Source organism: Clarias gariepinus, chromosome 5, assembly GCF_024256425.1.
Source record: "Clarias gariepinus isolate MV-2021 ecotype Netherlands chromosome 5, CGAR_prim_01v2, whole genome shotgun sequence".
Classification (NCBI taxonomy): domain Eukaryota; kingdom Metazoa; phylum Chordata; class Actinopteri; order Siluriformes; family Clariidae; genus Clarias; species Clarias gariepinus.
Window position 1 is genome coordinate 24,695,889 of NC_071104.1, and position 22,977 is coordinate 24,718,865.

Sequence of the window (22,977 nt, forward strand, 5' to 3'; positions counted from 1 at the left end):
GAGACAAAAACCTAATGTACACTCCTGGGATTTGCATAAAAATAGAAAGAAGTGTGACAAAGTAACCAGAAGAACACATATTCATCTCCTAATATCAGACTCCATAAGTTTATTTCTCATATAATAATAATAATAATAATAATAATATTTTAACAGTGACATCTAGCTGTCGTCTTCTGTTCATGAAGAACAAATTCCATTTGGTGCAGTGGAGTTTGACTTGTTGGCATGATGATGAGGAACCAGACACGAAAATGCACTTTTCCTATTCTGGACGACAGTGAAGTACAAATTATTAATCTTCTACAACTATATAGTATCAGCTGTTATGGGGAGCGTGGGCTATACTGGCCCACCCATCGTTTCTTTTCCTATAATACTGCCATCAGCTGATTATCCTACACTTCAAAATGTATCAAGCTAAACCTTACACTAAGGCAAAAATACAGAGGAGAGTTGCATATGCATTATATTTGATTGACATGTGTGAGAAGAAACCTGATCCTATAGGGTGATATCCTCATAAACACACATCATTATAAAAATGTTAGGGAAAGAGTTTGACACCATGTCATCTATTACATAACTGAGTTAATTTGCATATTAATTGAAAGTGAATGTGCTTTGGCAGCCATGTGGTTGCGCCAGATCAATACTTGCTATGCACAGACCTATAGGTAAAATGACCAAATTGCAATAGGGGTTAAATGTCCTAGCGTTCATTTTTTCTTACAGTTACATTTAAGTTGTCAGGATTCTAACAAATTTCTTTCCTTAATATTTGCCAAATGAGGGGATATGAAAAGTCACATATGTAGTAATTTTGCTATTTTAAGTTTGTACATAATAGCTTTTGTTTAGACCATTTGGGAAGCTTGCCTGTTGTTAATTCCAAGATAAGAGCTGATTAATAATGAACCATTGAACATTTTATAAAGAAAAAGTTGGAGACTCAAAAGTTTAAAATCATGAAGCTCATGATTTTTTATGACATATGTGTATTTTATATATAAAATATAGTTTTAATTTAATACATAAAATATGGTTTTAATTAAACATGTGAAGTTTGATCACGATGAACTTATCAGATGATACTGTATGTCATGTTAAAGATATAGAGCAGAGTTTATAGGAGAGTGACTTCCAACCCAGAACTAAACACGGTGCAAGATTTGGTTGAGTTTCCAACCAAATGCCAAATGCAATGCAAACCTTGAATTCCATAATAACCTCATAATCCCTGACACAGTAAGTTCTGCTATGTAAAGTTTGTTCTAATACCTCTTATGCTTCAGAATTCAAAGTGCTTAGATGTACTTTATTTTAATTTCATTTACTGCACTGTTCATCCAACTTGTCTTATAAAAGGTGCTTTTTAGCCTTCTCAGCAATAACAGTAGAACATAAAACACTATTTCCATATTCATTAGTCTTTAATAAAAATGCAGTATATTAAAAAAAGAAATAAAAAGAAATGCCACCACATAACTACCATACAAAATATAATTTGAATACATTGCACTGTGATACACCTACATCAGTATTATAAAGAAATAAATGTCTATACATTACATATTAATTATATGTAATACATTTATGTGTGTGTGTGTGTGCGTGTGTGAGCAAATGAGCAAGCGAGAGAGAGTGAAAGAGAGCACCTCACCTCACATATGAAATTCAAAGCTCTCAGCAACATTCATAAAATTTAATTTGAGGAAATGAATAATAAAAAGCAGTGGCATAACTAAAATTTAGTTTTTCTTTATCTGGGTATTGGAGGCAGTGGAGGAGCTCCTCTTTCCCTTGGTAATGTTCCTGCAAGGAAAATACAAGATTTAATAGTAATTGCTACCGAATATATATGTATTTTTTAACGGAAATGCCAGCATTCACATGATAAACTGAAAAACAAATACAATCTTCCTCACCTTTGACATCTGTCTTACCAGATTTGCTGGGGTACGTCTTAGGGCCGGAAATATATGGCTCAGGTGGGGGTAGCTCAGAAATTGTATGGAAGGGAAACCTCATCCCCCATTCATCTAAAAAAAAAAAAAAAGATAACTTTATTATCAGGGCCAAATCCTACCAACTCATCGTACTACCCAGGGGTCACCAGTGTTATCATCAATATGAGAGTGGGGTAGATAATTTTGTATTCAGGCAAATTAACATTATTCCAAAGACGAAAAGATCAACTATTTCAAAAAACTTTTATTTCAATAACCCTTTCTGTATAAGAATGGTGACTCCTAAAAAAAAACGTGTTGTAAAGTTTGTGCTCATATAGTTAGATTTTAGGTCTGTCACACTGGTTTTATTACACTTAATAATATTCTGAGAAAATGCCCTGTCTCTGGCACATGCAATTACTGTAGTGTCTAAACATGCCACAGTTATTCAGCATCACATTTATAAGCATAATAGGTAATAATTAGGTTTAATCCTATGAGTGGTAACATAAAGTGCAATTCTGACTGTACAGTTTTGTAATTTTTGTCCAGGAGCTTAGCAAGTCTGTTCATACAACTGACTTTTAGGCCATTGCTTACCGAAAAACAAAACAACAACAAAAACCAGGGGCGTTTCTAGGAGTTTCAGTTAAGGGCCCTCAGCCCCCATAGATGTTTAACACATTATTTGGCTTGTTCAGAATGAGTACTGAAATGAGTCTTCTTAATCACACACGCTGTTTACCGTATAAACCTTTTTCTATGTACAGGTGCAATCAGAAAAATTTAACCAGAAAATAGGATAAAACTTTAAACTTACATTGATTAGCAATATAAACAACACACCTACAGTATGAGGCTGGACAATGGAATAAACTGTGTGGGTGTCAATAATGTAAAACATTTATCTATAAATTCTTTGACAATACTGCTGCATTTTGTTGGAAACTGGCAGACATAATAAACGTGAAAAATAGTTTCTGATGCAGTGACTTCAATCAATGGTGGGAACACAGTGTTAATGTGCCTGAGAGGCTGCCCTTTCAGAGAACTAAACTGTAGAACTGAACAGAGAACTGTGCATGGAAGGTTTTTCAAGTCACCTTCCATCTACAGTTAAATATAAATATTAAAACTTTGATTATCATGTTTAATTCAGTGTTTTAGCTACATAAATAAGACAGTAGGTCCTCTATTCAATCCCTTAAAATTTCATAGCTACTATATTTATTCAAATTCATTAATATAGACAGACATTGTTTTAATATAATAAAACAAAGCATATTTTTATTATTATTCTTTTTTTTCTATTCATTAAATAAGAGCCGAAGGAGTCAAGTTTATGTATAATTTTTAGGGCGGCTGAGTACAAAATGGCCTAGCGACGCCCATGACAAAAACAGATTGAGCCTTCCATTGTGTTCAGTGGTTTAAAACTCGATGTGGTTTACAAATTGAAAGAGACTTACAGTACAGTCATCATCAATATTCATATATAATGAGAGCTATGTAACTGTGGTTTATCATTGGCTAAAATGGTGTATTAATACGTTACTCTTTGTTAAGCTTCATTGTGCTTATAAATATGACTTTTTTTTAAAAATAGAAACAATTTTTTCCCCCACAGGTTGGTAGCTATGTGTATGTGTATAATTTAAAATAATCTAGTCAATTTAGCAACCCATGCTCTTTAAACAGGAGTAAAAACAAATTATGTTAACTCCAACATCTAACCACGTAAGCCAAGGATGAGATTCCCGGAGTTTTCCATATCTTGATCCAGCATTCAGATGTTCGAGACAATCCAGCATGTTACATGGTTTACACTCCTTAACTATTAACTAATTAATTAAACGCACTGACTCTACCTTTAAATGTCCTAAAGTATGAACAAATCCATACCAGTGTTGTTTTTAGGTGAACTCTGGTAGCCATTGTCCACAGAAGGGGGAGGGGGAGGGAACCCTCCTGCCCCAGGCCTATCTGGAGGAAGGGGAGGTCGGCCTCCTCGACTACCACCAGGGTGATTAGGAGGAGGTGGAGGACCTCCTCTGCTGTCTCCTGCAGGGGGAGGTGGAAGAGGACCTCCTCTGCTATCTCCTGCAGGGGGAGGTGGAAGAGGACCTCCCCTGCTGTCTCCTGTAGGTGGAGGTGGAAGAGGACCTATAACAAGAAATTCAAATGTCATGTGTTGAACTACATGGTAAAGCATAAATAATTAAAGAACTTGACCAAGGCCATACTAGATCGTATAGTTGAAGGTTTTCCTGCTTGAGGTGGTCTTGAACTGGGTGGAGGTGGTGGCGCAGCCCCTCCAGGACGTGAGACAGGTGGTGGTGGGGTACTAAAGGAATTTCTATGAGGAAGTGTACTGGGCGGCTCCCTTGCTGGTGTTGGGGGTAGCGGTGGCAAGTCTCCTCTTCCAGAAGGAAGTGGTGGGGGGGCACTTCCCATAGATCTTTGTCCTGGTTTACTTCCAGATGGGGGTGGTGGTGGCAGAGAAGACCCATCACCAGAAAATGATTTCCTACTTCCTCCTACAGATGGTGGTGGTGGAGGAAAATCATCTAATTCAGGAGGTGGAGGAAGTGGAGCATGATTACTAGGGGGAACCGGAGGTAATGATGACCGATGTCCTCCCATGGCTGGTGGAGGAGGGGGGAAGTCATCTGTGCTGCCTGTGGACAAATGGGGCCGCGCACTAGCTGGAACAGGAGGTGGCGGTAACGCTGATCTGTTACCTCCCACTGCTGGTGGTGGAGGAGGGAAATCATTAGAGGATCCAGAGGAAAATGCGTTTGGAGTTGGTCTGGCACTAGAAGGAACAGGGGGTGGTGGAAAAGATGTTTGGCGGCCAGGGGGAGGATTTGGAGGATTGCTGGGGCGCCGACCTGGCATTGTTGGTGGTGTAGAAGGTGAGCTTGGGAATCGACTTCCTGGTATAGGTGGAGGTCCACCAGTGTGTGAACTGCGTGGAGGGGTAGGATTAGAGGAAGGCATGGGTGGACAATGGCCTCTGTTCATGTTTGGTCGCCCAGAAGGAGTGTCAGGGGGACGAGGAGGTGCCCCCCCACTAGGTGCAGGGGACCTCCCTCCAATGGGTGGCATAGGTGGTCTCGCTGTTCAAAGACATGTACATGTTAAGAAGTCAAACAGTAGACAGTAAAATACATCATTTGCATTTAACACATTTTGGTACAGTTATTATTTAAGGTATGTGTATATAAATATATAAAATTACCAGCGCCACCTCCTCCAGATTTTAGTCTTGGCATCCCACCCTGGAACAGGCCACCAAGTCCACCTGAAGCTCCGCCTCCTCCACCACCACCACCACCACCACCCCCTTTAGGCTCTGTAAAACAGTTTTACAATTGTTGGAAAAACCTATTCTGTTATTGCTTTTAATATACTAGTGAGCTATACAATAGTTATTGCTGAAGGATAGTAGAAGAGACTTGTTTTGAAATTCACTTACTATCGAATACTGGAGCACTGCGGTCATTGGTGACAGTTTTTTTTAGACGAGCACCCTTGCCAATATCTGAGAGTAAAGCATTTCTCCCTTGTTGCTCATTTCTGGACAGGGATGGTTTCTCAGTATTAGCCTGTTCGAAAAAGAAATTAGTTTCAAAAGTAACTAACAACACAATCACCTCTAGGTGGTGCTCTACAATAAGAAATGCTTGATGCTATTCTTCCTGAGTAGTGATTAAGGAAAGATGAACAGTACACATGAAAAAAGGTCAGCAACAACTGTTTGTATTAAGATGCAAATGAAGATATGACAGTAAGCTGTTTGTTTTTCCTTTTTTTATTTTAGGGACATAATGCACGTTTTATTATTATTAGTATTTATTTATTTATTTATTTATTTATTTTACGTTATATTAAAGTTTACATTAGAAATCACTTGCTAATATGGTGGGAACAAAGGGAAACAACTGCCAGAAAAAGAAATAAGTTTCACTTTCATTCATATGTTGTTCAGAGATGGTTATGTGTTACATTTGTAGCTTTTCTAAAAGGATATCTTAACCAATGTGGCATCTACTTATAACAATGAGAGATCAGCGTAGAAAGCTGTAAAGTTTCTTACCAAAGCAAAGGTTGGAGGAGGAGGTGCTGGTGGGGGTGGAGGACCAGGCATATTCTGTCCAGCGTGTTCACTTACTCACACTGTACTTGAATATCCACACACACACCTATACAAAAAAGGGAGAGACCTAGAATGAACTATTAACTTAAACCTCTAGCAGTAAACCATTTTTAACTTCACACCCCTGCCCCTGTTCACACTTATTCATCCGGTATAAAAAAAAAAAGCCAGAAGATGCAAAGAACGTTGAACTAAGGAAACCCTATTGTAAATCCTTCTGGATATAACTAGATAATTAGATAATAAAAGAATCAGGAGACTTAGAACCCGGGTACAATAAGAAAATATGTTTATACTGGTCTTATGCAGAGGTGTCAATGCATGACCCCAAGGATTGGAAAGTAGAAGAGAAAACAGACATAAACCACACGTGAGCACAAGTGAACATAGAAACTTACAAAAACAGACAAGCATGAATTAAAGCTTACTGATTGTGTTATATGTATATTAATTATATTATATACTAAATTATAAACTCAAGCTTATTCCTCAAAGCAAGTGTTTAGTTAGATTGTCTATTGTTATGTTTCCTCTTTCTTTAAATGACAGTTGTGCTGGCAGTATGTAGATCTTAGGACTGAATTTAATCATTCATCTTAAAAGCAATAAAGATATATAAAAAATGTATATATATATATATATATATATATATATATATATATATATATATAAATCAGATTTAGTAGAATGCCACCCACACTGGCCATGAATGATGGAATGCCTGGAGAATTTTAAAAATATATAAGAAATATATATGTATTTAAATATATATAAGGAAAAACATCCACATTGCACCCTGTGACAGTTGAGTAAGGCTACCACTCTGTTTTATAAAATGTTCTAAGAGTTTTGGTTTTTGCCCTTTTATTGCATCATAAACCCATCTAGTTTAAAAACTCTTACAATTCTTCTCAGAAGCACAGCTTTTGACTTAATTAAGATCTCTGTGTATTGTGGATTAACAAGTCCAGGTCAATTATAATCTTGTTGCATTTTATTGCAAACAACATACTTTGGCCATCTGATTTTAGATGAAAAAAATGGAAATCTATGCAGATTTTGGCATTTTCTCATAAGGAAACTGACGTAGGACTGAAGCCAGCTTACTGTAGCTTAAGCTCTCCATAAATCGTTTCCTCACAGAGATGACAGGAAACTGTAACACTCTTTTCCACACTTATTATATTTATTTATTTATTTATTTATTTATAATGTAAAAGCACTGCATTCATTCCGAGTTTCTATGCTTCTGGTAGATATGTTTAGTATAATAGAATGATTTAAGCAGAATTATGACTTTGTTTGTCAGTGGAACCTTTATGCTTTGCTGAGCAAGGGTGTCAGCAATTTCCTGATACATACAGTAAGCTACTAATAAGAGAGTCTAATACAGGCCTCTTCATTTCCTCTGCAGTTAGAACGCTCAGCCTGAGAGCAAATGTGTGAATTTAAGAATGTGATACACAATAGTTGGTTCAGCCTGTATATGTTAAGACTGCATCCTTTTTGAAAATATATGAATTTTTCCCCTAAAATAATATATAGAATTAACTGTTTGTTCTTAAAATGTAAAGATTTTTGCAGAATTCATTACTTAGTTGTAAGGAAGAAGACAGGAACTTGTTGGTTTTAAAGTTGTTGTTTTTTTAAAAAGTGGAACTAAAACAGCCATAAGAAAAATGCAATATGTTAATAAGTAAGAATTGTAAATGATTGAGTTGCTTCTTATCAGACAAAAATATGGGCACAAAAATGAAATTTTATTTACCGCACAAATCTAAAATGTGCAGGTGTTGAGTGTGAATGCAAAAATAGGTTAAGACCTATATATTCGTTTTTATACCTTCCTGATTATTGCTGTCAGAGTGTCATCGGTTTACACAATAAAGTAACATGAGCAGTTAAACAATGTTGCAATGTAATGCTAATGACAGTTTTATTGCACCAATGATGCCTAAAGGTTTTTACAAAACTATGTATATTTCACCAATAAATTCTATAATATTTTTATAATTTCACCTCACACATACTGCACTTATTCAGATCTATAAGTCTTATATATAAGTCTTCTAAGAAGTGTGTTTTTTTAGATTTGCGAGCAATTCCCACAATAGAAAGAAAAATTAGCAGTGAGTATGGTTAACCTGCAACAACCCAACAGCCACCCTTCTGCTTCAGTAGCTTTGTGAGAATTCATATTTCCTCCTCTGAGTTTCCTCTGCAGCAGAGTCCAAAAAACAATGCAGGCACCTCCACAGAAAAAACACACTTACCTTTGACAGGCAGGGATGTGCCTAGTGTAATCTACATCTTCCCTATCCACCCTGCCCTCTCCCAAATTTCTCCCTCAATCTATTCATGGAAAAGTCGGACTCACCCAAAGTTGAAGTTGTAGAGAAGTAAGTATCACTGCCGTGCACACTGTTTCATTGCACTTCCTGTCTCTGATTCAGCCAACCAATCAGTAAATGTAGTTACTAAGTCTGTGTGTGTGTGTGTGTGTGTGTGTGTGTGTGCGTGCTTGTGTGTGTGAGAGAGAGCAGTCTTTCACACAAAGACAGGGGCATGCAAATAAACGCCACCACAGCAGACACATTTCCTCAGCTCTTCATTCTGTATGAGTAAGTGAACAGTAAGTAGCAGGTGATCTCCGTACACTTACAAAAAGAGGAACAAAGTGGGTAATATAAGCAGAGATAAGATGTCAAAACATAAACCAGGATTTATGGGAAATATAAATCTTTTCAGTTCTTTGCATGGCGGCACAGTGGTGTAGTGGTTAGCACTGTCACCTTGCACCTCCAGGGTCCAGGTTTGATTCCTGTCTCTGTGTCCATGTTTGCATGTTCTCCCCGTGCTTGGTGGGTTTCCTCACACAGTCCAAAGATATGCAGGTTAGGCTAATTAGTTCCCAAAAAAATGCCGATAGTGTGTAAATGGTGGTATTTTAAGGCCTCACAAGGTCAGATTTTTGTGAAGATTAGATTTCCAGTTTATAAGAAAGCAATCGCATTTACATGACAGGTGCTTTGCTATTGAAATAAACCCAAAGGAAAGAAAAGCGAATTGAAGAAGGCCGCTTCCTCTTTTCAATAAGCCTTTTGTAATGAGTAAGTCTAACCTTGTTTACTTCATACTGATCTACAAGCAGAATGACTCAACTGCAGTATGAGGAAGGAACCCTAGCAAGTTTTAAATTAGGACATATGTGAAGAGGAATAGAGATCTGATCATTTAAATATTGCATAGAGCTTATTGAAAGCTGAAAACGTATGAAAGTTACATATGTGTGATTTAATAAAACCAAGCAATTGCATTTAAAACAAAAGGATATGCTTTAATTTATACCAAAGCTGTATGCATCGTTTAAGAAAAATCTATACTATTAATGAATATAAATCAACCAATATTAAGGCATGGCTCTGTATACTGTGATTTAAGAGTGTGTTATATATAAATATATGATACATATATATATTTGGCACACTACACACATTGTGAATTTACTTGCAACTTGCATATTTATCCTACCAAACTTACATTATAATTATTAATAAAAATATTATAACCATTTCATAAAAGACTGAGCTCAATAAGCCGCCCAGCAAAGACACCCAGCGTTCCAATTATACACACTGTCATGAACACACAGAGCAAAATGTGATCCAGAACCATTGCGACAAACTTCCACTCGTCACAGGCCTTGTCAGGAAGAGAGAAAAGAGAGAGAGAGAGAAAAAGAGAGAAAAAGAGAGATGGGTCATAAGAATAAGGAATAAAAAAAAAATTGAAGTACTGTTGAATATTTCATCACACTTAATGTTCTTACATTGTTCGACTCCTCATCTGATTTCATGGTCTCTGCGATGTATTTGACTCCTTCTATAGCACTGCGTACATCTGGGTTCTTGATTATGGGCGACTGGAAGGGCACAGCAGTGGGCATCGGCTTCCCAGAGATATCAGAGATATCCAGATCAGGAGCGAAAATGTTTTTAGTGCGTTTTTCACCACTGGGCCTCTTCATAGCAGAGAAGAACATCCAATTAGGGATGGTGTCAATAAAAATCTAGATCAGGGAGAAGAAGAAAAGTGACCAACTCACACACGGAATAAATAGTGAATTCTGTTTAACACAATGAAGTGAGGTATTAGTCTACAGCATCCTTTTTCATTAAATGTTACTTAAAGACTGTGGTGAACCAAACTTGTGGTGAAAAATAAACTAAAACTGAGGTAAACCGTATAGTTGGTCTATTTGTTCTGAAAACCAGAAGGAGGAAAGACTAGATCTAATTTAAAACTAGTTAGTAACAACAAGATAATTTTTTAAACGTCTGAATATTATATAGTTATGAATAGTTATTACTTTTCTGTATGTTTTAATACTCTTTAAATAGGTTTTTTGTATTCTTCAACCATGCAAGTAATAATTAACTAGCTAACAGTTTTTTTTCTCTATGCGCAGCAAATTTCCCTCACATTTCTCTTCATTTGAATAAGCAGTTGACAACACATTAGTGTCAAAGGACAGATCTGTCATTTCAAGTGTTTGGAAGGAAGAATATTTCAATATGCGTATTGAATTACTGCTAAATTCTGAGCAGAAGACATTTTGAGAAAAAAATACTTTTATTATTAATAATTATTGTAAAACATGAATTATAGGGTGACCTCAGGCCTATGTACTGAAGTTGTAATTAGGGAACCAATAAATTGAGGGGAAAAGAATAAGAAGCCTTTATTTGTCACATTTGTAACACTTTTTGGCATATTCCAGCTTGTAAGATAGCTTTGGTCAGAAATAAAACAGCAGTGCGGATTAAGGGCCTTGCTCAAGGGCCCCACAGTAACAGCTTGGCAGTATCGGGGCTTGAAACCATGACTTTTTTTTTTTCTAAGACAACCTTAGGAGCCACCACTGCTTAAGTTCATGAATTTCAAATCTAGCTTTCCAGATATCCTAAATACAGCTTGTATTTCTTCTTGATGATCAGAATGTCTAAACTTGCTGTACAGTGTATTAATTGTTTGGTAAAGTAATTAAAGATAAAGTCAGCTTGTTTGTGTATCTTAGAAAGTACACTGTTTAAATCACTAGGTGGCAGCACTGGGTAAGAAAATAGAATGTACAGTATATAACAACTGTCCCATAGTAGAAACATAAACACACCTCAGCTTGTGTACAGTATCTTGCAATTATTGTAATATCATACAATTTAGGCAGTAGAGTGGATCCATGAAGCATTCAATAACACTTCCATAGTGACAACCTAAGAATTTTTTTTAAAGTTTTAATATCATATTAGTCAATTCCGATGAGTTATAACCCTGTTGTATTTTATTTATATTCCATACCTCCGAATGTATAAATAATCTAAATGTGTTTTAAATCTATTATGCAGTAGTCAGGGAGGTAGTATACTGCTTGATTGTTACCTCAAATGTTTTTTTTCATGCCCTTAGATTTGAAAATGGCAGCCTATTAATTAAAATAAAAAAATAATAAACGTGTATCAAATGTGTTCTTTGTGGAAAGTTTAGAAATAAAATGGATCATGACTCCAAAATATAAAATAAAAAAATATTTGAATCACTGAATTGTGGCTGAAAGGCGTCCTTGAATTTATTTTAGAGTTACAAGGGAGCCTGGCTTCAAAGAAAACGACCCTGGCCCTGAAGAACTTTTAGCTGAACAAATTTCTCAATCGTAATATTTATGTTTGAAATTTCATAATTTGCTTTGGCACTGAAAAACGTTTTAATAAAAACACTATTCCTTTCATGCTTCCCTTTTAATGACCTTCTCTTTTAGCTTTATTTTCTCAGTGCACAGTAAATGAATGCTAGAGGAGTACACACACATTAAAATCTTGAATGTACATCACAGAATAGAACCATTATGAACACACACAAATATATGTTGCCTTGTACCCACCTTGCGAACCCAAGCAGGCATGGTGTGTGTACTAGGTGAGCGATGGTGTGTATTGATAACAATGACGGTGATGATGATAGAGGCGATGACGAAGATCATAGTGAACAGCATGTATTTTCCAATGAGAGGAACAGCACTCGAGGTAGAAGGAATGAGCTCCACAATCACCAGCAAGAACACAGTGAGAGACAACAGGACTGAGATACTGAGGGTCATCTTCTCACCTAAAAACACAGAACACAAATCATTTGCTGTCTTTAATGAATTGTTTTTACCACTTGTGTTGGCATGTCAGATAGAGAAGCACAGCTATGCAGGTCAGCATATTTTTCAGCTGTCCTGGCCATTACTATAACCAGCATGTGTGCCCGAGTCGGGCTAAATATATACAAGAGGCTTGTAAACTCCATTGGTGCCTCACCGTGGTCTATTTATAATATTTTAATATGTTTACACAATGTACTAAGCCTCAAGGTCAGGGTGAAGGCCAGTGGACATTTGGCATTGGCTTTGTAGTGATTTATATATACTGTATAAGGTGTCACAAAAGTGAGGATCCAAAAAAAACAAAAAAATATTTAAAAGTATAAATTCCACCAAATGCTTAACTTTTTTGGGCTTTTGACTTTTCACTTCTGTATACGTTGAATGTGAGAATGTTGAACATTATTAATGTATCAGAACTGATGTTATTAAATGCAGAGATTATTTCCTCCTAGTGCATCTATTGTTCTGAGATAATTCTCATATACTAATAACGTATAGTACAAAACCCTGAGTGCTGTTAAGTCTGGTTCTATTTAATCTTTTTTAATTAAATTTAGGTCTGAACTAAAAAAGAAAAATATTAGATTGGATCGCGACTTTGCTGTTGACTAAAACACAATCCGGGTGATATTGCAGTGCAAATATATAGACAGGTCAAAAGCCACTTACAAGACTAAACACTTAACACAGATACTGTAGCATACCAATTGTGTTTGTTAAGGTGTGCATCAAGGGAAGAATGTAAGAGTACCTCTGATTGATTTATGTAATTGAGGAATCGAATCCATTCCTAACTCAACTGGCTCAGTGATACACATCCCTGACAGTAATTTACCGTAAAACCCAGGTCTGTGCAGGGTGTTAGTAACATACAGATGTTCTGTGAAGCATACTTAGAGACACTAAAAAATCTTTTTGTAACTATAGCATTTCATCATTCATAGTGTTGTCACATCTGATGAAATAATACAATCCCATCCAGACACTTGCCTGCTCTACTGTATGTCACATGTCTATTAAACTGCTTTCTTTTAACCCTCATTTCCCATGTAGCCTCAACCCATGTAGCCTTTTGATGTGTTGTCATTTCAGTGTGCATTCCTGATGAGTGTCTTTTGACTTTTTTTTTTTTTTTACAATTTTGATTTGATTGCCCCATATTTGCCCTCTGTTTCATCTTACTGTTTTTATTTTTGCACCTAAGTTTGTCTGCTGATTTGGATTGTTAATAATATGAAGTATATTCGATGTTAAATGACCTGGCTTTAAGCCCTTTTTAAAATTCGATTTATTATTCAGTGAAGCGTCTTAACTTCTATGAATTATTAAGTGACTGCAGGGATTCTCATAAGAAAGGTACGCAGTCATTAATATTAAGGAATGTGAGTGTGCAGGAGCCAGTGAGTCCTGGGAGTACAGCAAGAGGATCATTTCCACCCTGGTCAGCTCTTTAGGATTTCCCGAGAATGAGCTATTACACAGAAAGGACTGTGCACTGATTATGGAGATTGCACTATTGCCTTTATTATGGTCCACTGAGCAAGGAGACTGCTAGTTAAGCTGATGAATCAACACTGACACTAACGTGTGTGTGTGTGTGTGTGTGTGTGTGTGTGTGTGTGTGTGTGTGTGCATGCATCCGTGCATACACATTTGTGTGTGAGCGTGTGTGCATTTGTGTGTGTGTGCATTTGTGTGTGTGTGTTGTGCCCTTTCCATGACTGTTTCAGCCCATGAAACTGTTATTGCTAATCGGAAATATCACTAAAATGAATCCACATACCAATACATAACCACACAAGCATGCATTAAGAATATGACAGATGGGGCACTAAGAAAAAAAGGAAAAGATCACATAACTGATTATTAACTCAAGCTTAATCTGATGATCTACTAAATTAAGAGCCTTAGTCATCTAGCGAAGCATTTCCCAAATGATGAAGATGAAAAGCGATGTGTGATGTTTAATACATTACAGCAGTGTCAGACTGGAAGGTGTTATGAGACTCAGAGCATCACTGCTCCATATACACGTATGCCACAGATATGAGATGCTAGTTGTTATTTTTGTCACTGGTAAGGCAGCCAATTATATTCTTTCAGTCAACATTGTATTCATCCAACCAACCAGTTCCAGTGTTAAACTAACACCTTCTTTATTTACCTATCTATCCACCCATCATTGTGAAATTTCATACCTGAGTCTGTGGGCAGATAGAAGACCAGGCCAGTCAGGAAAGAGAAGAGGATGCATGGGATAATCACATTGACGATAAAGTAGAGCGGCAGTCTCAGCAAAAGGAAGTGGTAGGTGATATCCAAATATGGAGTGTCTTGGCAACAAGCATAATAAACCCAGTGCTTCCAGTTTCTGTAGTCCTTCATCACCCACTCGCCACTCTCCATGAAGTTACTCAGGTCTGGCCGATCGCTGTCCTAAGAGACAGAGGCAACGATCGATCACATTAAAGCCTCCTCAGACAAGGTAATTCAATTCATGAGGCAGTGAACTATCATGGTGTGAACAGAGAATTCGATCAACTCAGATTTGATTAAGGTTGACTTAGCTGAGCAACGTAAATTGTCATTGTAATTCAGAATGATTCAGTCAGATAGCAACACCTTTATGCAAAAGCTGTATATACACTGCCTAGCCCCCCCCCCCACACACACACAAAAAAAAGTCACATTTCAGAAAAGTTAAATTATTGGTCTGCCTAAAGCAAAGAAATGAACTAGATTGCAGAAATTGTTGAAAATAATAAAACCTGGAAGAAAAGTGGTGATCCGTCAACTTTATGGAAAAAATGTGATGTAAAAAATCTGTAATTGGAGAACATTTGCTGAAGTTGCATCACAAATTAATTGACAGTAGAAATCACAGCTATGTTTAAAAGTGAAAGTAAAAGCATTTACACTTGTAGCGTGATGAAAACTTAGATAACGGAGACCATTCAGAAAAAAAGCCTTTAGTTATAGTGCAATTTAAATTAGTCTTTGGAACAATGGGAAAAGGTCTTGTGGTCTGATAAGTCCAGATTGACCCTGTTCCAAAGTTATGTGTGCATCAGGGTAAGAAGGGAAGCACAGCAAGTGATGCAGCCATCACAGGACGTGATGCATTATGGGTGCATCATGCACAGTGGCCACTCTACAAGTCTGTGGAGGCAGTGTTATGATCTGGGGTTGCTAAAGTTGGTCAGGTCTAGGCTCAGCAATGTATTTGGCTAGGCAGTGTATATGTTTTTTATGTTTCCAATAAATGCCAATTTATATTGTTGATGTTTATACTTAAATTTTATACCCATCTTATTTTCTTTTACTGGTATCTCATGTCAGCAATACACATTAATGTTTTTATTTTAATTCTTTAACTAGATCAGGGACAAGTGTAGCATTTAAACAACTACCTTATTTTTTATAATTAGGTTATTATTTAAATGAATTATATGGAAAATATAGTAGCATAATAATTATTAGGCACAAATGATTAAGTTATTGTTAATCACCAGTCATTTGATCTAGAGCTCTGTTCATTCATATAAACCGGTCACAACAGTCAGGAGACTTGACTTTCACTGCAACAAATTAAGTAAGTAAACAATCTGCACTTGCAAAACCTCAGTAAGATTTTAGGTGATATTATTACTGGGTTGATGACGACAAGATTTCCATCAAATGTCCATGTCCCGAGCTTCATGCTGCAGTTCTGCAAGTCAAAAGGGAAGTGAAGCACAATGATTTCGCAGTAGCTCTTAAAGATGGCGGGTGGGTTCCAGGTGATCATTCCTGTGTATTCTAGCAGAACTTTGGTCTCATGCACAATGGCAAAATCACCGTCAGCACTATGGAGCAACAAAAAGAATAAATGTTACATTACTAGTTACCACAATCAACAATTGGGATTAAATTCTAGAAGCAAGAGCTTGTAATATATACACTCACCTAAAGGATTATTAGGAACACCATACTAATACGATGTATGACCCCCGCCTTAATTCTACGTGGCATTGATTCAACAAGGTGCTGAAAGCATTCTTTAGAAATGTTGGCCCATATTGATAGGATAGCATCTTGCAGTTGATGGAGATTTGTGGGATGCACATCCAGGGCACGAAGCTTCCGTTCCACCACATCCCAAAGATGCTCTATTGGGTTGAGATCTGGTGACTGTGGGGCCATTTTAGTACAGTGAACTCATTGTCATGTTCAAGAAACCAATTTGAAATGATTCGAGCTTTGTGACATGGTGCATTATCCTGCTGGAAGTAGCCATCAGAGGATGGGTACATGGTGGTCATAAAGGGATGGACATTGGACGATGCCCAATTGGCACTAAGGGGCCGAAAACATCCCCCACACCATTACACCACCACCAGCCTGCACAATGGTAACAAGGCATGATGGATCCATGTTCTCATTTTGTTTACACCAAATTCTGACTCTACCATTCGAATGTCTCCACAGAAATCGAGACTCATCAGACAAGGCAACATTTTTCCAGTCTTCAACTGTCCAATTTTGGTGAGCTCGTGCAAATTGTAGCCTCTTTTTCCTATTTGTAGTGGAGATGAGTGGTACCCGGTGGGGTCTTCTGCTGTTGTAGCCCATCCGCCTCAAGGTTGTGTGTGTTGTGGCTTCACAAATGCTTTGCTGCATACCTTGGTTGTAACGAGTCTTTATTTCAGTCAAAGTTGCTTTTCTATCAGCTTGAATCAGTCGGCCCATTCTCCTCTGACCTCTAGCATCAACAAGGCATTTTCGCCCACAGGACTGCCGCATACTGGATGTTTTTCCCTTTTCACACCATTCTTTGTAAACCCTAGAAATGGTTGTGCGTGAAAATCCCAGTAACTGAGCAGATTGTGAAATACTCAGACCTGTCCGTCTGGCACCAACAACCATGCCACGCTCAAAATTGCTTAAATCACCTTTCTTTCCCATTCTGACATTCATTTTGGAGTTCAGGAGATTGTATTGACCAGGACCACACCCCTAAATGCATTAAAGCAACTGCCATGTGATTGGTTGATTAGATAATTGCATTAATGAGAAATTGAACAGGTGTTCCTAATAATCCTTTAGGTGAGTGTGTATATATATATATATAGTATTTAATACTAAATGTATTGTTATATTTTATATATTGATATTTATATATTATAATAATAATATTAACATATAACAATAAATTTAGTATTAAATACAAGTTTAAGTATAAAAAAGTTTTTCTTTTCCTGAAGTGTGTTGCACAATGGATAAATCAACACAAACCTTCTAATGATGGTACGCTTAAACTAATGGTACTCTTAAGTTCTGACCTATTTGAACTATCCGGAACATGTTTGTGACAGATACAAAAAACACTTCTGGTAAGTTGTACTGAAGAATGGTGTCTGCCAACTGGTGTAAATGTAACCATCTAAATTTAGTCTGTTGCTACATGAGAGCTCCTTCCTTCATTCGGTCTCATCCAGTACATCAAAACAAACCGCATGCACAGAAACACATCCACAAGTCTATTCCAGAGCGATAATCATGGAACTCAGACTCACACATTGGTTTGTGTGTTTAAATGAAGAAGACTAAAATTAATCAGATCCCATGTCATACTTGTTATAGAGGACTAAGTCAGGTCTCCAAATATCCGTGCATGGAATTCGGATCTTTTTTATTCCTCCGTACTCCTCTGGGTTCCATTGCAAGTTCATGTCTTTCCATTGCTAAAGGAAAGTGAAATGATTGCTTAATTATCATGAACCAGATACACTTGCATATACAAACTTCCCAGAAGAAAGCATTTCTGAAATTATCTTAAAATTAGAAGTAAAATCAAAACACAGGTACCTGTTTCAGACGCACATTGGTTGTGACAATTTGGTTGACCTCATCCTGTCAGAGAAAAGTCGTTACTGTTTACTGTTAATTTTTACGGCTTTAAAAGCAGATTTACAGAATATGATGTACTTTGTTATAGTGGTTTGTAAAATTACATTAGGGTATTATAAATAATAATAAAAATATGTAGGAAACTGGATTGAATTAACTGTGTAATTGTGACAAACATAAACATACCACACTAATGAGTTGGATTAGCTGCAGTCCCACAGTGACCACCACAGCATCTTTAAAGTGTTTGACAGGTCTAACCACTTTATTATAGCCAGTGAAGAGTTTTTTTACTAGACGTGTCTCATCCTCTGAGCAGAACACCAATCCTGCTCGACAAAAAACACACCAACACTTTATAACCACTGGCTGACATGCTCATGTGTAGAGCAGCACCTAATAAGGAGAATTATAAGTTTTAGGTAAAGCTGAAACAGACAAAACTAACACTGACGGCTCTTAAAAATGTTATACGAATACAATTGCAAGTGATGTATTAAACGATTATTATGATAAGATTAGTCAGTGCTAAAAGGACTCCTGGAGGTCGTGTAAGCTGTTATCTGCATATCGTACTGTGTATGACTGTGTATGTGACAAATGAAATTTGAATCTGAATTTGAATTTGTAAAGAAAGTGAAGTGGAAGCAAAGTTGAAGGTTTAGGATATGTTGGCCAAGTGATTTCTCTTGCTGCTGGAGACAAGCCCGAAACAAACGTGCAAAGTTCCATTAGGTCTCGAGTTACCGGAAATGCTCTCTGAGTTTCCACTAGTATCTCATGTCAGCAATACCCAGCCTGAACATTCCATTAATGTTTTTATTTCAATTATTTTACGAGATCAGGGACAAGTGTAGCATTTAAACAATTACCTTATTTTTAATACATTTACATAAGGTTATTATTTAAATGAATTATATGGAAAATATAGTAGCATAATAATTATTAGGCACAAATGATTCAATTATTGTTAATCACTTGTCCTTTAATCAAGAGCTTTGTTCATTCACATAAACCAGTCACAACAGTCTGGAGACTTGAAATAATCTTCAGGAGGGCAGTTAAATACGTTTCTAAGAGTAACTTGAACATCTGAAGCTGTCAATCAAACTAATGTGTCGCCCATGCCAAAAACAGTGATATTCCACTTCTTGTTTTTTACGAACCGACATTACACATCCCTTACACTGTAAACACGAAGGTTCTCAGTTTATATAATCTTTGAATTCATCATCAGAAATAAATTTATTTATACTCTTTCTATAATACTTTGTTACAAGATCAGTAAATACCTACAGCTGTCATTCTTATGTGAAATATATGAAGAAATGGTGAAGCTTGTGTAAAACTTTTAGAACACAACTTAATCCATCGAACTATTTTGTCAGTCACATTTTATGCTTTTTGATATATTTTGTTAAATTTGACATCCTTTATTAGTCATAAACAAACAACTAAAAATAGGTCTAGAACACCAGATACCACCATTATAAACACTTAAATGCAATCAATCATGCTCATGATTTAAATCTCAGCACATTCAGTTTAAATTTAACAGAGAAACACATACCTGTAGCGACAAAGAAGAACAGAGAAACCAAATGAAACAGCTTCATGTCGCAGGTATATAAATAAAAAAATCTATAAAAAAGCTTGCCCTCTCTGCTCAAAAATGAAAAATTAAAAAACCCACCAGGATACTCTGTTTAAGTCTCTCTCTCTCTCTTTTTTTTTTTTTTTTTACATATCTGGTCTGGATGGTTTAATATTCATGTCCGGTGGCTATGTTTCTGTCTCTTCTCATTTCTCACTGAACTCTCGCTCTGCTTTATGCTACTGCAAGGTCAGTCTCATCTGCTGTGTAGCACATGAAACCAGAGACAAACACTTCCAATCTGTCTCTCATGTGTAACTCATACCATAGCACATACTCTATACAGTATGCACACTGGATATTTTCTCCTGACTTAAACTTCTGTGACCCTCCACAGCTTGTTGTGGACCTTATTATTTCTCCTCAGTGTTTCTGTTTATTAGTCTCAGAAAATAATTGAACGTAATCAGTGTATTTAAACAGGAAAAACTCACATTCAAATAAAAATTGTATTTGTTATGTACACACATATACAGCATGATATCTAATTAAATGCTTATATGACTGAGTGACCTAAAAATAGCAAGATGGAATAGGAAGATTTGTTTAAAAAATTTTTATGGAAATAAAAAATAAGAAGTTAAATTTTATACAAGTAGACTACACATATCTAACTGTCAAAAATAGGATGTCCTCAGTGGGGTCTCATGAGGTTACATTCAAAGAAATCCAACCACACCAATTTTTATGTGTTAACAATGTGTTAGAATTTTTCTTAGCAGATCCAGCTGAGACCGTGGTATTTCTGTCCCACCAGGTTCGGGTCACAGTTTTGCACTACTCGTATTTGCAGAATCATTTCAGTCCTACTGTATTAATCCAACTTAAAACTGAGAATTTTTATAGCTTTTTTTTTTTAGATTCACACGAGAACCAAAAGGTCTAGTCAGCATGAGGTTATAATATTACATCATGACCTACTCCATCACTTTCACAGAGAGGCCACAGCTTTGGATTTGACTTTTCCAGATGGCTGAGCCTGACATTGCTGTGCCTTTTCACGGTTTCACACATGCCTTATTCGCAAATTCAATGCCCCATCCCTTCCAGCAATTCTGATGTCTCCTGAAGGATTTAACATACTTTATCGTTTTATTTTGTGGACTATTTTCAAGCAGACACACATTCTGTGTCGTGTGTATGATTGGCTGGATTAGATTGCTAGCCCCTTCTGAACATTCCCTGCCCTTCCTGATCCACAGCCTCTGTCCTGACACAACCTCCCAGTCTACAGACAGGAATAATTTCCCCACACAGAGACGCCCCTCCATGCTCCAGCAGACTCCATTTCCCCCTGCCTCCCTCCCCCTTCACTCCTTTACTCACAGCACTGAATCATTCATCTTATTTAGAGGCAGAGTGGCAGATCTGGCAACTGCAGAATTAAGAGAGATCAGTATCCCACACACCCTCTGCCCAATCCACACAGACACACACAAACACTGCCACCTGAATCTCAGTCCCACATGTGTCCCTCTTGGCAGGATTAAACCTGTTTGCCCTTGACAGTAAGGGCAGAGCTAGATGAGCGCTCCATTCTGAAAGTCCAGCCATGCTAAGAGTATGTGCAGCCAGCACAGCGCTGCCCGAGTCCCAATCCTGTTCTGTCTCAGCTTCATGCAGGTCAAAACCTGTAGTGTTCATTCCAAACACACTGCCATTAACCCATATTTTGCTGGTGTAAACATAAAAGATTTTAAGATATTATTTATTTCCAATTTCATTATGAACTTGCATTATATAGTGATCTATTTTAAAACCTTAAATGAAATATTTAAACAATGCTCCTTACACAATCTCAGTTTTATTCTAGTAGGCTTTTAGTTCTTTTATTTTTTATCGGTGCAGAAAAATACTAATGATTAAATGGATAGAGATTGGGAAGAGAAATGCTGGGATATCCCGTTAATAAATAATGGATGAAAAGGGAGCATTTGAGGTCAAGAATACATTATGTAAAGGTCTTTTAGCACTTCAACCCTTTTGTCTCTCTCAGTCCATATTACCACTAGTGCAGTTCTCCATGCATAGAAATTCCATACGTATTAGACAGAGAAATACCATTTACACCAGCCTTCACACAGGATCCCAATTCATTAGTGTGAAAAGGCACAGCAGACCCATAATTAATTTGGTGTGTTATTAGATGTGTGTTGATGAGTGTTCAGTTGCTGTGGCATTAACACAGTGGCAGGCTGGGTGAAATGGGCGTTTAGCTTTGGTGGTGCCCTGTTGTATTAACGCAGATGGATTGCTGATGCACAGTAACAATAAATCATTCGCTCAGAAATGAGAATGCTGTGATTTTTTTCCCCCCATAAGTGCCAGCCTTCACTCAGGAGTCAATGGAGTGCAGGAAGAAAGCTCCAGGGGGCATATTAACAAAGGATGAGGAGGAAACAGGAAAATCCAAAATAATGTCACTGGTTGAAAGTCTTGTTGCATTTTTATATTACAGCTTTTAAATAATACCTAAACGTAATTGGGACGGACACTGGACAATCTGAGAATAAATATGGTAATTAAGAAATTATCAGAGAAAAAATACCATTCATATGGATCAGTCTTAGAGTTTCGGAATCGGACCTCGCAGAGCAGCAGACACGGAGCCAGTAAATAAGAGAACAGGTCAGGGCTTGTAACGCTTCAAGACTTTTAATAAGCTAACCTAGACTGCTGCTTTCATGGGTAACTGACAGAACAATGTGGAGCAACTTAATGAGATTTTATAGAAAATTAACAGCATAGAACAGGACATGATTAAATTGTGTCTCTTCTCTCTAACCCAGGATCACAATCAGGTCATACAGTCTGGGACCACTGATAAGGTTGTTCTTTTTGTAATGTCTAAACTCAGCAAAATATGCATCATAACAGCACAGAAGCAAGATGTCTGAAAACAGACCAGTACTGACTTGAGTGCGAGAAGTCATTACAGTATTTTGAATGCTGCAGGCAGGGCAACCCATCAGCAGTAATTAAAAATGAAACATGTGAATCCTCCCTCATGTGGTTTGCATATGCATCCAGCAACCGCAGTGATTTGGGGGATGGATGCTGCCCGAGGTGTTCTTGCATCTATGCTAATCAGTGTGATTGATGACAGACCAGAGGGATT

The 22,977-nt window shown here is 37.1% G+C and overlaps 2 protein-coding genes across 4 annotated transcripts; both read right to left on the minus strand.

The window, feature by feature from the left end:
- Positions 1–1,297: 1,297 nt before the first annotated feature.
- wipf1a (WAS/WASL interacting protein family, member 1a) lies at positions 1,298–8,619 on the minus strand. 3 transcript variants are annotated; one of them, XM_053496411.1, is made up of 8 exons: positions 8,489–8,619; positions 6,052–6,157; positions 5,431–5,560; positions 5,194–5,307; positions 4,196–5,071; positions 3,855–4,115; positions 1,947–2,042; positions 1,298–1,815 (listed from the first exon to the last, which is right to left on the minus strand). In XM_053496411.1, the coding sequence occupies exons 2-8, from the start codon at positions 6,100–6,102 to the stop codon at positions 1,763–1,765; spliced, it is 1,581 nt and encodes a 526-aa protein (XP_053352386.1). In that variant the 5' UTR covers positions 6,103–6,157; positions 8,489–8,619; the 3' UTR covers positions 1,298–1,762. The 3 variants fall into 3 exon arrangements, with proteins under 3 accessions (XP_053352386.1, XP_053352384.1, XP_053352385.1); XM_053496409.1 differs by having other exon boundaries at positions 1,929–2,042; XM_053496410.1 differs by having other exon boundaries at positions 1,929–2,042; positions 8,385–8,500.
- An 83-nt stretch (positions 8,620–8,702) lies between these two features.
- LOC128524087 (acetylcholine receptor subunit alpha) lies at positions 8,703–20,036 on the minus strand. The gene is made up of 9 exons (XM_053496412.1): positions 19,776–20,036; positions 18,392–18,534; positions 18,164–18,208; positions 17,930–18,039; positions 15,966–16,161; positions 14,515–14,752; positions 12,050–12,273; positions 9,941–10,180; positions 8,703–9,813 (listed from the first exon to the last, which is right to left on the minus strand). Exons 1-9 carry the CDS (start codon positions 19,819–19,821, stop codon positions 9,685–9,687), a joined length of 1,371 nt encoding a protein of 456 aa, XP_053352387.1. The 5' UTR covers positions 19,822–20,036; the 3' UTR covers positions 8,703–9,684.
- Positions 20,037–22,977: the final 2,941 nt, after the last annotated feature.